The 14,029-nt window shown below is 36.4% G+C and overlaps 1 protein-coding gene across 1 annotated transcript; it reads right to left on the bottom strand.

Annotated features, from left to right (window-relative positions):
• LOC104225290 (serine/threonine-protein kinase AFC1) lies at window positions 1–13,590 on the bottom strand. The gene is made up of 12 exons (XM_070150596.1): window positions 13,247–13,590; window positions 11,609–11,780; window positions 10,622–10,648; window positions 9,842–9,995; window positions 9,710–9,758; window positions 9,481–9,595; window positions 9,176–9,267; window positions 2,942–3,098; window positions 2,798–2,862; window positions 1,358–1,455; window positions 1,165–1,270; window positions 1–533 (listed from the first exon to the last, which is right to left on the bottom strand). Exons 1-12 carry the CDS (start codon window positions 13,367–13,369, stop codon window positions 375–377), a joined length of 1,317 nt encoding a protein of 438 aa, XP_070006697.1. The 5' UTR covers window positions 13,370–13,590; the 3' UTR covers window positions 1–374.
• Window positions 13,591–14,029: the final 439 nt, after the last annotated feature.

The raw sequence follows: 14,029 nt of genomic DNA, 5'->3' as shown, positions 1-14,029 counted from the left end.
TTGAGCAATACTTTACCACTTATTTAAATAATCCACCAACATTAGTTTCATATTATCACACCATGAAAGAACCAAAAAGAAGTGCCAAAGAACATAGCAACAGATGAGAGATCAGGATGATTAGTGCAACAAGTGCCCAAAAAAAAAAAAAAAGAGCTGACAAGAGAAGCAACACTATACAAGGACAGGCATACTGGAAATATTACGCGTGCATCCCTACCTTGATCTTCTATCTTCTTCCTTGGGATTTGCTTTTTATTTCATTTTCTTCTTTTTATTCTTTTTTTCCCGTGCAGGAGGGGGGAAATTTCATAATAAGGACTCATTCACACATCTTTTCAACTGAAACACAGATTAAAATAAGAGGTTGTCAATTACATTGGATAACCACACCTTCTCAGGTCTCTAGTGAAGAAGGGGTGCCGTAATGCTTCTCTAGCTTTCAGCCGTTCTGTTGGGTCATAACAAAGCAGCCCTTGCAGAAGATCAATGAGATCTCCAGCAGAGTGGTCCACATGCTGCATTATTAGGTTCTGGAATATGAAAGAAAGAAAAAACAACTCAATAAATGGAAAGTAATTTAAAGAAAAAGTAGAATATTAAAGCTTCAAATCACTCATAGATCCATTATCAATGAAGCAACTCTCAACGATATAAACCAATGGATCAGTACAGCAAACAAACTACATTATCCAATCATGCGGTTTCATTTAGTCAAACCACTCAACAATGTACAGGCAGTAGGGAAACTTCTCGTTATCAAGATATATTAATGCTGCCCCAAAATCCATCATTTTCCTCGGAGAAAAGGAGAAACCTAATTAAACAATTATACAAGCGGCTGAGGGTGAAAAAGAGAACACCAGAAAACATGAAAGATGTATTCTTCACAGTGCTTACTATAGCTTTTCAAACTTCCAACTCAAACTATAGGCAATTACATTTGTGAAAGCAGTTGCTAGAAGCTAGGGAAGACCAAAACCGAAAGAAGAACAGATAAAGTATTAAGATAAATCCTACACACTAAAAGCAAAATTCACAAATCTGCACTTGTGCTCCTTGAGAAGCTTAACACTCGCAACAAGGCCTCGTGAAATTCTATCTCACCAGATTAAGAACAAAACGATTTTGCACCTCCAGATAGAGCTTAGATTCAGGAATTACCTGGAGACGAGGCAATTTCCAGACAGCCCTCATACTTTCACTTGAAGTTGCACGCTCTGGCCAATCCAACCTTGCACCCCTTCTAAAATATTTCTCAGCACGGCGGCTACAAAAAGTGAGGCAAATAAAACTTGTGCTACTGTTATGAAATGACATAAACTATCTATGAAATCAAAAGAAAGGAAAATCTTACTCAGCTCTCACAGACATGTGCTGAGGAAGAGGCCCTAGCACCTTTTCCATCATTGCGAGATGTTCTAAGTTCTCATGTGTTTGAAAAAGAGCCTCACCCTATATGTCCATCGGGGTATTTTTTTTGGGGGGGAGGGGGGGGGGAGCAAAAGTTAGAAAATGAAATTTTATAAAATAATCATATCAGATGTGCAAACTTTTGACAGCAAAATCAGAAAGAAATATAAGTAGCTTATAGAGCAACAAACATAAGAATGTTTGGCAAAGAAAAAGATATCTAAACCTAGATTAAACCTGAGATCACAGGAATAAAGCAATCCCGAGGAGAAAATTTAACTAGACAGCACACAAGGGATGCTGGCATGACAAACAAGAATCCTTTTTTTCGATAATGAGAAACAAGAATCCATTTCAAGCATTATGTAGTCACCCCTAATTTTTGCAATAACTTACCCACATTTTCAAATAAGGGTTGCTTATTATATTCATGGAGTTGCCCCGAGATCTTGTCAGACATTAATAGGAAAAGGAAGATAACTAATCCATTTAAATGAAAGAACCATGTGACAGATAAAAAACATTTCTTTCATTTCTAACCGAAAGGTTAGAATCATTTTCAGAAAGCACCCGTGCATCACTGAATTATGACCGCCTTATCAAGGGAAACAAGCTGAGCCTATTGACTACAGGTAAAAGGATGATTTGTCCATGGATTTTTGTTGACTATAGCCACTGTATTCAATAGGTCAAGGGTGATTCACAGGAATCATCGTGAAACTGTGGTATAACAGTTTTCTCCAGTCTCACCTCATTGGGTACTCACTAATGGTAAATAATCACTTCAAAGCCCTCAGTCTGGGGGTTTTATGGTTAAATAGCATCAGGAGCTACTGTTGCATATTATGTTGCCATTTAGACGATTAGTAGTCCTCTAGCCTCTTCCCTTCACGTTACAAAGTTTGATGGTGGTGCGGAATTGTAGCATAACAATTTTTCTCCAGTATCACCTCATTGGGTACTCGTTAATGGCACTTTAAAGCCCTCGTCTGGGGGTATTATGTGTATTATGGACAAAATAGCATCAGGAGCAAATGTTGTATATCGTGTTGCCATTTAGACAATTAGGCCAGATCTGATGGCATAATAGTCCTCTATCCTCTTACTTCACGTAACTAAGTTTGATGGTAGTATATTGTATAGTAACTGACGAAGATAATCATAAAGAACCTAGCAGCCCTACCAATCATTATCTCATGACAATACAAGCAAAGAAAAAAAAAAAAAATACGCCTCAATCCCAAGCTAGTTTGGATCAGCTATAAGAATCCTCAATATCTTAAATGCTCTGTTTGGGAGAAAAAAACAAATAAAACGTAACAAACAAACAAGATAAATAACAAACACGAATGTAAAACCATACACATAATTAACTCTCACTTACAGAGCAAAGCTCAACAAGTATGCAACCTATACTCCACATATCACAAGGATAGTTCCATCCAAGACCTATAAAAACAGCATAAAACAAACTAAAAGACTGGCAAGCAACTAAAAAAATGCAAATCTGAAATGAGATAGTGGCTACCTAAAATAACCTCTGGAGCACGGTAATGACGTGTAGACACCACATAAGTATGATCCTGATGTTCAAACGTAGTACTGCCGAAGTCAATGAGCTTAATAGCACTTGACGTTGGTACATTCTTGAAGTAGGAACCATCTTTTGCAGGTCGCAGCAGGAACTTCATAGCAACAGCGGGAAAGTGACATCAGTAGTAAAGACTTTTCACGTTGCAGAAAGGGGAGAAATAAGAAAACAATCACCATCTAGATGATATGCCATTTCAAAAACAAAGAACATGCTATGTTATAAAACATGCTATGTTATACGTTCTCTGTGCTAAATTCTTGTTTCTACTTCCTAACCAACCAACTAGATGGAACCATTGGTAAGTTTTACAAAACATACAAATGCAGCTCATATGAAAATATTGAGAAGAAGAAAGAAGAACAAAAATGAACTTGCTTGATCTCCTGTTTCAGAGTTAAAAACAAGAAAAACAGACAAAGCAGAGAATATGTTACTTCAAAGTACATAAAAATAAAGTTCCACAAACATTAGTTTAGTTTCACAAACATTTTTTATACTAGGGAAATTCCTTCCCCATAGGGCTGTATTGTGGGCCAGGCCGGGCCCGGGACCGCCCTGGGCCCGTGAGACCACGGGCCTAATGGGCCAAACATTCCGGTTCAAACGGGCCGGTCTCAAACCATCTTTGAGGCCCACTGTGGGACGGTCCTACACAAATAGACCGCGAGCCCGGGACCGGCAGGAGGGCCTGGGCCGGTTCAACCGGGCCTAACGGGCCCTTAATTTCAGCCGTTGGGAAGTTTAAAAAATAGCCATTTAGCCCCCAAACTTTGTTTTAACCCCAAACTTTTTATAATACACTTTTTCCTTATTCTCAACTATAAATACCCCCTTATTCTTTCATTTTTACTCACAAATTCATCAATCTCTCTAATTTTCTTCTATAATTGCTTACTTTATTATTGCAATTTCGTAAAAAATTGTGAAGTTGGTGAATTGAAGTATTCAAGTCTTCAACGATATTCAATTTTCAAGAAGTTGTTCGTCAATTCGGTAAACTCGTTCCAACTCTTAAGTTTTAATATTATAGTTTTGTGTGTTTTATTTAGTATAATTATAATTAATATGGACTTTTCTTTGAAAAAAATATTTGGGGGTAAGGGTAAGGGTAAGGGAAAATCTAAAATTGGTGAATCTAGTCGCCAAGCTACTACTCTTCCCCCGGCTCCCCGACCCAGACCTGTTACCCGTCCTCCACCTGTTATTCTTGATAGTGATAACCCTTGTTTTCAATTTTTCCATAGTCAATTTTGCCATGATGTTGCATCAGGTCAACAATTAAATGAAGAAGTTATAAATGCTCTTTATCTTAATCAAACTATCTTTGAAAATGTAGAGGAAAATGATGATTCAGATGAAACGCAATCGGATTTAGATGATACACCTACTAGTCCTGTTAATAACCCCAACTGATGCCCAGCCTGACCCTCCTGTAGTCATCCCTACTTTTAATAGACAACCTTCTAAACGGCCCGAAACATCTCTTGTTTGGCAGCTTTTTACTTAACTAAGAGAACAAAATAAGGCTAAGTGTAAAACTTGTGGGTCTTTGATGGCTCATAAATTTACTGGAGACCGTAGCGGTACGGGTTGTTTGACTAGACACATAAAGACACACCCTAGAGATAAAGCTAGATATTTACAAATGAAAGCTGCGCAAGAGGGGACAAGTGTAGATAGTACGGTTAACCCTAGTACAGGGTCAAATCTAGTTCAACCGGGAATTAACACTGTTACCGGTGGCATTTTATATTATGATCCAAATAAAGATCGTGAAGAATTGGCAAAAATGGTTACTGTTATGTGCTTGCCCTATAGTTTTCCTTCTAACCCTCATTTTGTGCATTATATTAGAAGAGTTTTTAATCCTACTTATAAAGGATGGCCTCGCGCAACCGTAAAGAGCGATATTTATAAATATAAACATGAATATGAACAATATTTGCGCTATTTATTTACTCATATAGATTGTCGCATTGCTATTACTACTGATATTGGTAGAAGTGGTAATGACTGTGATTATCTAACTGTTACAAGTCATTGGATAGATGAGGACTGGATAATGCAAAAGCGCATTATTGCTTATAGAATAATTAATTCACGCCACACAGGTAAGTTTATTACTAACACAGTTGCAGATATTTGTAGATATTTTTGCATTAGAGATAAAATTGTGTCGTTTCAATGGATAATGCTTCTAGTAACACTAACGCTATAGGCTTGCTTACAATATCACTAAATCCTGCATTTAGTAATATTTTTCATGTTAGATATATTTGTCATATTTACCATTTAATCGTCGGTGATGGTATGAAAGTTTTAAATGTAGAAATTGAAAAGGTTAAAATGGCTCTTAATTGACTTTTTTATTCAAACCGTAGAAGTAGACTTAGAGACTATTTTAAAAAATGTGATGAATTTGGCCTTAGAGAATAAAGGTTCTTAAACCTTGTCCGACTAGATGGAATTACATGTATGAAAGTTTAGTTGTTGCATATGAATATAGGAACCCAATAAGCGCAGCGTATAATGCTCGTGTACGTGATGATGATGAGCACCTTACAAATCAAGATTGGACTAATGTTAAAATGCTTGTAGACTTTTTAGAACAATTTCATGTTGCTACAAATGAATTATCTGGGCAATATTATCCTACTATTTCTAACTGTTTAGTTTATATTGCAGCACTTGCAGATTTGTTTACTCAATTTTCAGAGGGTGGGGTAATTTATCAACTTGCTATTGATTCTATGAAAGCTAAGTTTAAAAAATATTTTTTCCCTATCCCCCCTATTTTTGGTGTTGCTGCATTGTTAAATCCTACAATGAAATTAGGAGGTCCTCACTTTTGGTATTCAAAAATTTATAACGCTTTATCACTTTCAGCTGAGGAATTTGCTACACTTGGAGATGCAAAAGCCTCAATTAAAATAAATGCTCAAACAATTTATAATGCTTATCAACTTGCCTTAGATCATGCTAGACCAAATGTTCCAACTCCTACTTCATCTAGTTCGCAATCATCTAAAAGAACTGTGGGCCTAAAAGCCCTTAGTTCTTGGACGGAGTTCAGGGGTTCTCAAGGTGATAATATTGGTGATAGTTCACAACTAAATAAGCTTCAAGTTTATTTGTCGCATGGACTTGAATCAGAGAATCCCGACGGCTCCTTCGATGTTTTGGAATGGTGGAAGGACAAACAAAAATATTATCTGGTTCTTTCAAGGATGGCTTGAGATATTTTAAGTGTTCAAGCTTCAACAGTGGCATCGGAGAGCGCTTTCAGTCAAGCGAGACTTCAAATCGATGATCATAGAGCATCTATGAGGGAGAGCTTGGAAAGATCAGTACTCTTCAGAGATTGGATCCGTTCGGAAAGAAGAAATTTTGGACTTGCAGAATCACAACCGAAGATAGACGAAACTTATGAAGAAATGCTAGTGGAACTTGCGCAGGATGTTGCTTCGCCCGGAAGTGGTGATGAACAAGCTTCTTTTCCACCACCACCAAAGGAAATTCCTCCGGACCTTGAAGGATTTATGAGATTTGTTACAGATAATACATAGACTAATATGTAACTTGTATTTTGGCACATCTTCCTTAGTTTTTTTTCCTTTTAATGGTGGTATTAGTACCTTATTGTGCTCATTCCATTGGGGGGAGGAAGACTAAGAAAGATATTGCCATTTTTTGTTAATGTCGTAACAATAAAAATTATAAGACATTCCCTTGAATATTTCTTTGCAATTTATTTTGTGTTTAAATTTGATATAGTAAATTTTTATTATATATATATATATATATATTTGTAGATATATATTATAAATATAGATATAGTATATATAATATATATAAGCTATATATTATATAAAGCAATATATAATTATATATACATACTATATATATATATATATAGCTATATATAAGCAATTTATATTAGTATATACATATATAGTTTACAAGAAATTGTCTTAAATAAAAAAAAATTAAAAAAATAGCCCGGAACGAAAAGGCCCGTTTAGGCCCGTGGGCCCGGCCCATTTAGCCCGGGACCATGTGGGCTTAGGACCACAGTGGGCCGGTTCCACCCATTGGGACCGTTAGGCCTGACCCGTTTGGCCTGGGCCCGGACCACAATACAGCCTTACTTCCCCAAAAGGATTGACAACCCCCCACCCACCTCCCACCCCATCCCACCCCCGCAAAGAAAGTATTTCTACTTTCTTTTGCTGGTCATCCCAAAAGAATAACACACTCTTAAAAGATCAACATTTTCTCCATACTCTTTAATAATTTTCAATGTCTCAAAAAAGGTTAAATGCACCCACTTCTATGGCACTCACTGATTGGAATGTAATAAACCTTAAATCTTACATTAACGAGGGTGCTCATAGTAAAAATATGAAAATTGGAACGAATACTAAGTGAATGATGTCTATTTACCTCCCCACTTCATATTTAATACTATGATTTACATTGAAAATCTGGATCGATCAAGCGGGTGCATAAAATATGTATCATTTATTCATTTCATGAAATTGGGCGACAAGGGAGAGCAATAGATTACTGTTTAATTTGTTTTAGACGGTGATGAGCACAGCAAAGTCAGAGAGGCTTGATTAATTTTTCACCCTTTGTTCTTATTCCCTCATCCTAAATGGATGACTTTTTTTAAGTCTGATATTTAAATGGATGACTTAGCTTACTTATGCCGTAGAAACTGACATCAGACGATTGGCCTTTTATCTGCATCTTCCCCCTAATGCTATGATGTTGACACAATATGGTTGGCCGCATTTTCTAATTCAAAACAACTAGGCTAAGAGTAAAAGCTTTCAGTTTAGCAGACTAGATAAGAGTCAGGACTGTAAAAAGCAAAGTGACAAAATGTAACATCAAAATCAAGACAATAGGTTGTCAAGAACTCCAAATGGGAAGGCATAGCATGCTCCAATATTCAGGATAGTGTATGCAGAGACTGTGCAGGCTATTTGGTTGGAAAGAAATCAAAGAATTTTTGAGAAGGTGAGCAGAGAGGTGGATAGCATTGCTAGAAGTGTTGCCTGTATTTGCAATGTCAGAACTACTGCTGGATTCAGGACTTTGCTACAGTCATATTCTTTCTAGTTTCTTGTTTTTGAGTTTTGAGTTTATTTGTTTTCTAGTAAGACCTATGCCTTGTTACAGAAATAGGAGAAACCCTCCTTAGGCGGTGTGCTCCATAGTATCTAGACAAGGACATAGAGATTTGGTTTGCTGTTAATTTCTTTCTTTTTTGAAAGTTGTCTGTGTTTGGCTAAGCTTTGCTTTGTAATTCTCTACTTTGGTGATTAACGAAATTGTTTAATTACCCAAAAAAAAAAATCAACACAATAGGATTCGAAATCTTTTTACAAGAGGTGGAGTTCTTTGAGAAGGAAAAATCTTGTGTTAAAGGAAATGCTCTATTCACCGAAAACAGGAGGAGTTGGAAAAGCAACATGAGATCATAAAGACGCAGTAATATTGGTATTACTATTGCATCTTAGGAGTTTTAGCATAATTACAAAATAAAAATCATGATATCCAGTCTGAAATGGAGAAAATCCATTGCTATAATCTCTCCCTCCCTCCGTCCCTCCATTACATATGCCAATTGCATCGAGAGATTGACCAGTGTTGTCAAAGGCGCGCTTAAGCCCTGAAGCGAGGCTCAAAACATGTTGAGCGCTTCGCCTCGCTTTGTGGGCGCTTTAGTGTCGCATCAAAGCTCTAAGGCATATTTTTCCTTATCAATGAGTGTAATCCTGAAAAGGCGACATTAAACAATTGATATTTCACTTTATCGTAATTTTTTTGTAATTTCTTTGTTCATATATTTGTTATTCATACGTATAATTATTAGTCTTGGACTACATATACATATTTTTACTTTTTCTCCGGTTGCGCCTTTTCTCATTAAAGCCTACGCTTTATTTGCGCTTTGCACTTAAAGCCCCCTCGGACCTTAGAGCTTTTTTGCGCTTTTCGCCTTTGATAACACTGAGATAGACTAATAGAGCCAGAGAGATCAGAAGAAAATGTTCCAAGAAAACTTTAGTTTGCATTCTCTATACTAGTTGACTCTAATAATCACAATGCTATTGAAAAGCAATTTCAATAAGACAGACAAACTAAATGATGTGTTACCTTGTAATCTGGAACTTTAAGATACTCTGACGAAACAAGGAGAATATTTTCTGGCTTCAGATCAGTGTGAATCAGTCGCAGATCATGCATAACTGTCACAAGAAATAGGAATGAGCAAACTGCTAGAGTTAATGGACATCAATATTCCTAGAATAAATATTTGCAAGCATAAGTAGAGAAGCTCCCTTGCTCCAATAGTAATCATATGTGCAACATAAAATCCAACTTTAAATGGTAACACGATCTGAGCCTCACAAAGCTTCTGAAAATTAAAAGAGAAGTGTGGTAAAGATCAGTTCACACACATGCTACAGACTCCAAAAGTTGTCTGCCAAACTCCCGGACAAGATCAATGGGAAATGAACGATAGCTGTTTTTGCGAAGAAAATCGTATAAGCTTGGACCAAGCTTCTCAAAAACCTGTTAAGACCAATTAAATCGATCCTCAAGTTTTTACTCCCAGAATATCATATAAGAAGGAGCTTAGCTGCCCCTCCAAATCCAATCAAATCATAAGCACCAATAAGTACTTACAATACATATATGATTACGATAGTCAAACCAATTCCTTATTTGCACACAACTGCAAGGATAAAAGCAGTGGTACTAGAATCACTTCAATTTCGGCTGTCAGTAAAGGAACACAAAAGGAAAGATGATTCTTACTGTTTGCCACCAAGATCATGCCTGGCAAGTTTCTGAAGGACATCTATTTCAATCATTGCCGCTTCTCGGTATTTATGTATAGAACGAACAACTTTAATTGCCACAAGTTCCTTTGTTTCATTGTCTAGGCATTCAAGGACTTGTCCAAAAGTCCCTGCAATTAGGTATCAAATAGATACAGCTAAATAAATGAACTAAAATGTCTCATGGGAAGTACAAGCACAATATTAGGAAACTTCTCTAGAAGTATTTTAATATTCCTATATAATAGGGGATCCTGTCAATAGATACTACCAAAAGTACCAACCTTGATAAGCGAAGAACTATTCATTTTTCTGTCAATACTCAGTGAAACTAAATTGAAAAAATACTGAGTAACATATTTCATAGGCCATTTCTTTTTACAGCCAAAAGTTTACAACAACAACCCAGTGTAATCCTACAAATCCCACAGGTGGGGTCTGGGGAGGGTAGGATGTACGTAGCCTTACCCCTACCCTGGAAGGGCAAAGAGACAAAAGTTTACCTCAGACAAAATGGAAAATAGCAGGAATAAATCAACAAAAACATGTGAATGTTTTCAAGAAAAAAAGACTATCAAAAAAATGATTTTAAGCAGGCCTGGGGAAAAAATAGCTACATCAATAAAGATTGCTTCAATTAAAAAAAAAAGGTACGACATTATACTCATATAAAACCCAATAAACAACCCCTCTCAAAAACATAACAAGCAAAGGGGGAAAAGACTCGGGAAAAGAAAAGAGAGAGGGGGTAACTAACCTTCCCCCATTTTGCTGAGTATCCTATCTGCAAATACAGAAATGAGTGGATTACAAAAGAGAAACATATTTTACGGACATAATAATTCACATGATAATCATGTTGGTGCATGTGATCATCACGCTAACCGTAGATGTCTGTACGCCAAATTTAGGTTAAGGTGATAATTGGGAAAAGAAATTGTGCCACCCTATATTACTCTGATAGAAGAGCATTGTTGACATGACGGTAGTTGAACAGAATATCCAAAACACGGGGATTAATATTCCTCGAGCGGATAGTCAATTATTTATGGGTGTATGTAAGTTCCTGAATGCACTCAGTATCACAGATGTGGAAAAGGCGCATCATGCAACTAATGGAGAGATCGATGGCCTTAATCCTTTCGATAAAGATGACCAGGGAACAAAACTAGGTCCTACATGCATACCTAGAAAGCCAAGAATCTCCCTCTGCCAGAACAGAATGGAGATTACTTTTTTTAATCAGTAAAAAAGAGAGGCAAAAAAAAAAAGTTAACTAGTTGGTACCCTTATATCCTCGACCAAGGCTAATTCAACAATTGCCAGCTCAAATCAGAGTTTGCAGCATTGTAACTCACATATAGGTGCAAATCTCCTTTCCTAAGACACTTACAGATGCACATCTAGAATGCTTAGTACTACTTGAAATACTACTGGCTTGTGCAATTTGTCAAATACTAGAGTCAAGTTGAAGAAACCAATGTGAAAAACATTTAGATGCTAAGGTTCTAAATCATTGGATAGAAGGGACGGTAGGAATGTCGATCTTAGGTAAGAATAGTCGAAATTCAAAAGTGCAACTTTTCATATATACAAGTCAAAAAAAAAGATAATGGAAAGGCCTTTGCCGACCAGAAGAAAGACAGAATCACCTTTTCGGACTTATTGAAAATCCTGATAGACTTATAATGTGGAGTTACCTAGAAATTAATTAATTTTAAGGGAAGAAACGGCAACAACTTACAGCGAAGAGTTAAGGTTTCCCCAATCGCAAAAACATAGTGGCCATCTTTATCATCTGGTCTCCGAGGAGGAGATCCATTATGAGGGATACCCTTGTAATATATTGAAGAATAAGCATAGTTCAGCAATGCTCCGTTCCCAAACTCTTGCCCACAGTATATTGTTGGAAGAACCTAGATTGAATAGAAATATGTTAGTACATTTTGCCTCAATGCCTTTTCCCTTGAATGACATAATTCATATAGCATATCAAAGGCCATGAAATATTTATTTACTGATATGGACTACATCATGTTTTGCAATAGTACATGTAACCATATTCTGCAACAGTATGCCTATAGCATATCAACACCTTACTCCTATGTGTGATAGAGGAAATGATGTGAGTATGATACTTTGGGACAGTATGTCTAGATCAACAACAACAACAACTAACCCAGTTTGATCCCAACATGTGGGGTTTGGGGAGGGTAGTCTGTACGCAGACCTTACCCCTACCTAATGCAGGTAAAGAGGCTGTTTCCAATAGACCCTCGGCTCAGGAAGGGGCAGTATGTCTAGATCATGTTTTGCAATAGTTTCCATTAACCTATGCAGCATAGACATAGATAAAAGCAGTGCTAAAAGGACTAGGACATGGTGACATTATTTTCTCTAAACATAGGAGGTTGCGTGATAAAGATTCCAGAAGCATACATTTATTCTACTGCAACTATATCGACTTATATATCCTTTCTCACCCGTTTGTGTTGATTTTATCTTCTTTCTTTCAATCTTTCTTTTAAATGAACTGTTTGAACTAAATAAATTAAGCTTTTCTGAATTTCAACATCCTTTCACAAAATTCACCTTACATTGCTCAATTTAAAAGGTCACTAAAGACACATATGAATGTCCAGCGGTTGACAGTGAAATTATTCTCAAACACCGTTTAATGCGTGTCCTGTATCCTAACATGTACATAGTGATTGTTTTGAACACATTTTCTTCGCTCTGATATCTTAAACAAAGTCTAAGATACACATTTGGAAATGCATACTTACCTTCGGGAACTGGAGAATCCTTTCATAACAAATAAACCTTTCAAGCAACTTTGCCTCAACACTTAAACTTTATGCCTGATGCTATATTATGAAGGAAAAAGAACTTTCTTTTCCCCATACAGCTCCATATTGAGTTTTTATCCTTATTCCCATTAATATTTTGACTTCGAAAGCAATCTTAGGCTAAAATTTAAGTCACTCAAGAACTGTAAGTTTATAATCTTTTTAGGAATAAGCTACTCAAGACCCGTAATTTAGCACCCTTTAAATGGGGAGAAATGAAAGGCCTTACCGAAACCACCTACATCTTCTCACAAGCAACCAGTCACTAACCAACTTTATCCTTCTAGGCCTTACAGGCTTTTATCACCATTCTTGATGTTCGCATCTAAATCGAATTTCACAAGTACCTCTACAACTTCCCTATGACTGTCACATTACAAATTTCATATTTTGCTCAAAACAAAAGAACTCTTAATCACATATTATTAGCAATTTTTTAGTCATAAACAGACTTCAAATTCCACCAAATAAAGAAGAATAAAAACACAATAAAATATCAGTCAAAATTATTATATATATTATTGAAATCAAACCTTGGGAATTGGTGGAATTGGAGGCTGAATTGGAGGCCCTACGTCCCATGCCAAACGAGGCCGTTTTCGAGGTCGCTTATCTATATTTCTCCGAGGAAATTCCATTAATGGTTGGGTTTCCATATACCGATCTATAAAGTAATCTGCACGAAGAAATAAATTGAAAATTCAAGTGATTTGATGACAAAAATCAATAATTTCGCGGTTCGAAACCCTAGAGATTGAGCTGATCTGAGAATGAGAGCTAATTGCGAAGAGAGTAACCGTGGTTAGTTCACCCTTGGTTTGTTTGTAACCTTAGTTGGAGGTTGGGTGGGCTTAGGCATTTGCTTAGTTGCCTGGCACGAATAGGGCGATTTGCACCCATAGTCACTTCTAATGGTTTTTATTTTAGAACATAATGACAATTTTAAAATTAGTGCAATTTTAGTCTTTTTAATATACCCTTTTGAAATAATACCCTTTTTGATCGAATGATCATTGATCTTGCATATGACGATCAATTAATTTCAGAGTCAATCAAAAGATAGTTGGCCAAATTAGGCACCACATAAGATGATGAACCCAGTAAAGCTAAAAGATTGGAAAAAATTTTAGGATGAGGAGATGCAATCTAAAGAAATTCAATAAAAAAACTAAACTTAAAGTCTTCCATTCTCATCTAAAATATGTTTATCTTGAACGAGAATTATTTTCAATAATAATTTCATATTTTCTTACTCCAGAAAAAAAAATAGATTAATTGAAGTACTAAAAGCACGCGAAAGAGCCTTAGGGTGAATT

This window comes from Nicotiana sylvestris, chromosome 7 (assembly GCF_000393655.2).
Source record: "Nicotiana sylvestris chromosome 7, ASM39365v2, whole genome shotgun sequence".
In the NCBI taxonomy this organism is placed as follows: Eukaryota; Viridiplantae; Streptophyta; class Magnoliopsida; order Solanales; family Solanaceae; genus Nicotiana; species Nicotiana sylvestris.
This window is presented reverse-complemented; position numbering and strand designations above follow the sequence as displayed.

Coding starts and splice junctions, on each gene's coding strand:
- LOC104225290 (XM_070150596.1), bottom strand. CDS start 13,369: ATGGAAACCCAACCATTAATGGAATTTCCTCGGAGAAATATAGATAAG. Junction 1,456..2,797: donor TACTTGTTGAGCTTTGCTCT/GTAAGTGAGAGT, acceptor ATGGACATATAG/GGTGAGGCTCTTTTTCAAAC. Junction 1,271..1,357: donor CACATGTCTGTGAGAGCTGA/GTAAGATTTTCC, acceptor CACTTTTTGTAG/CCGCCGTGCTGAGAAATATT.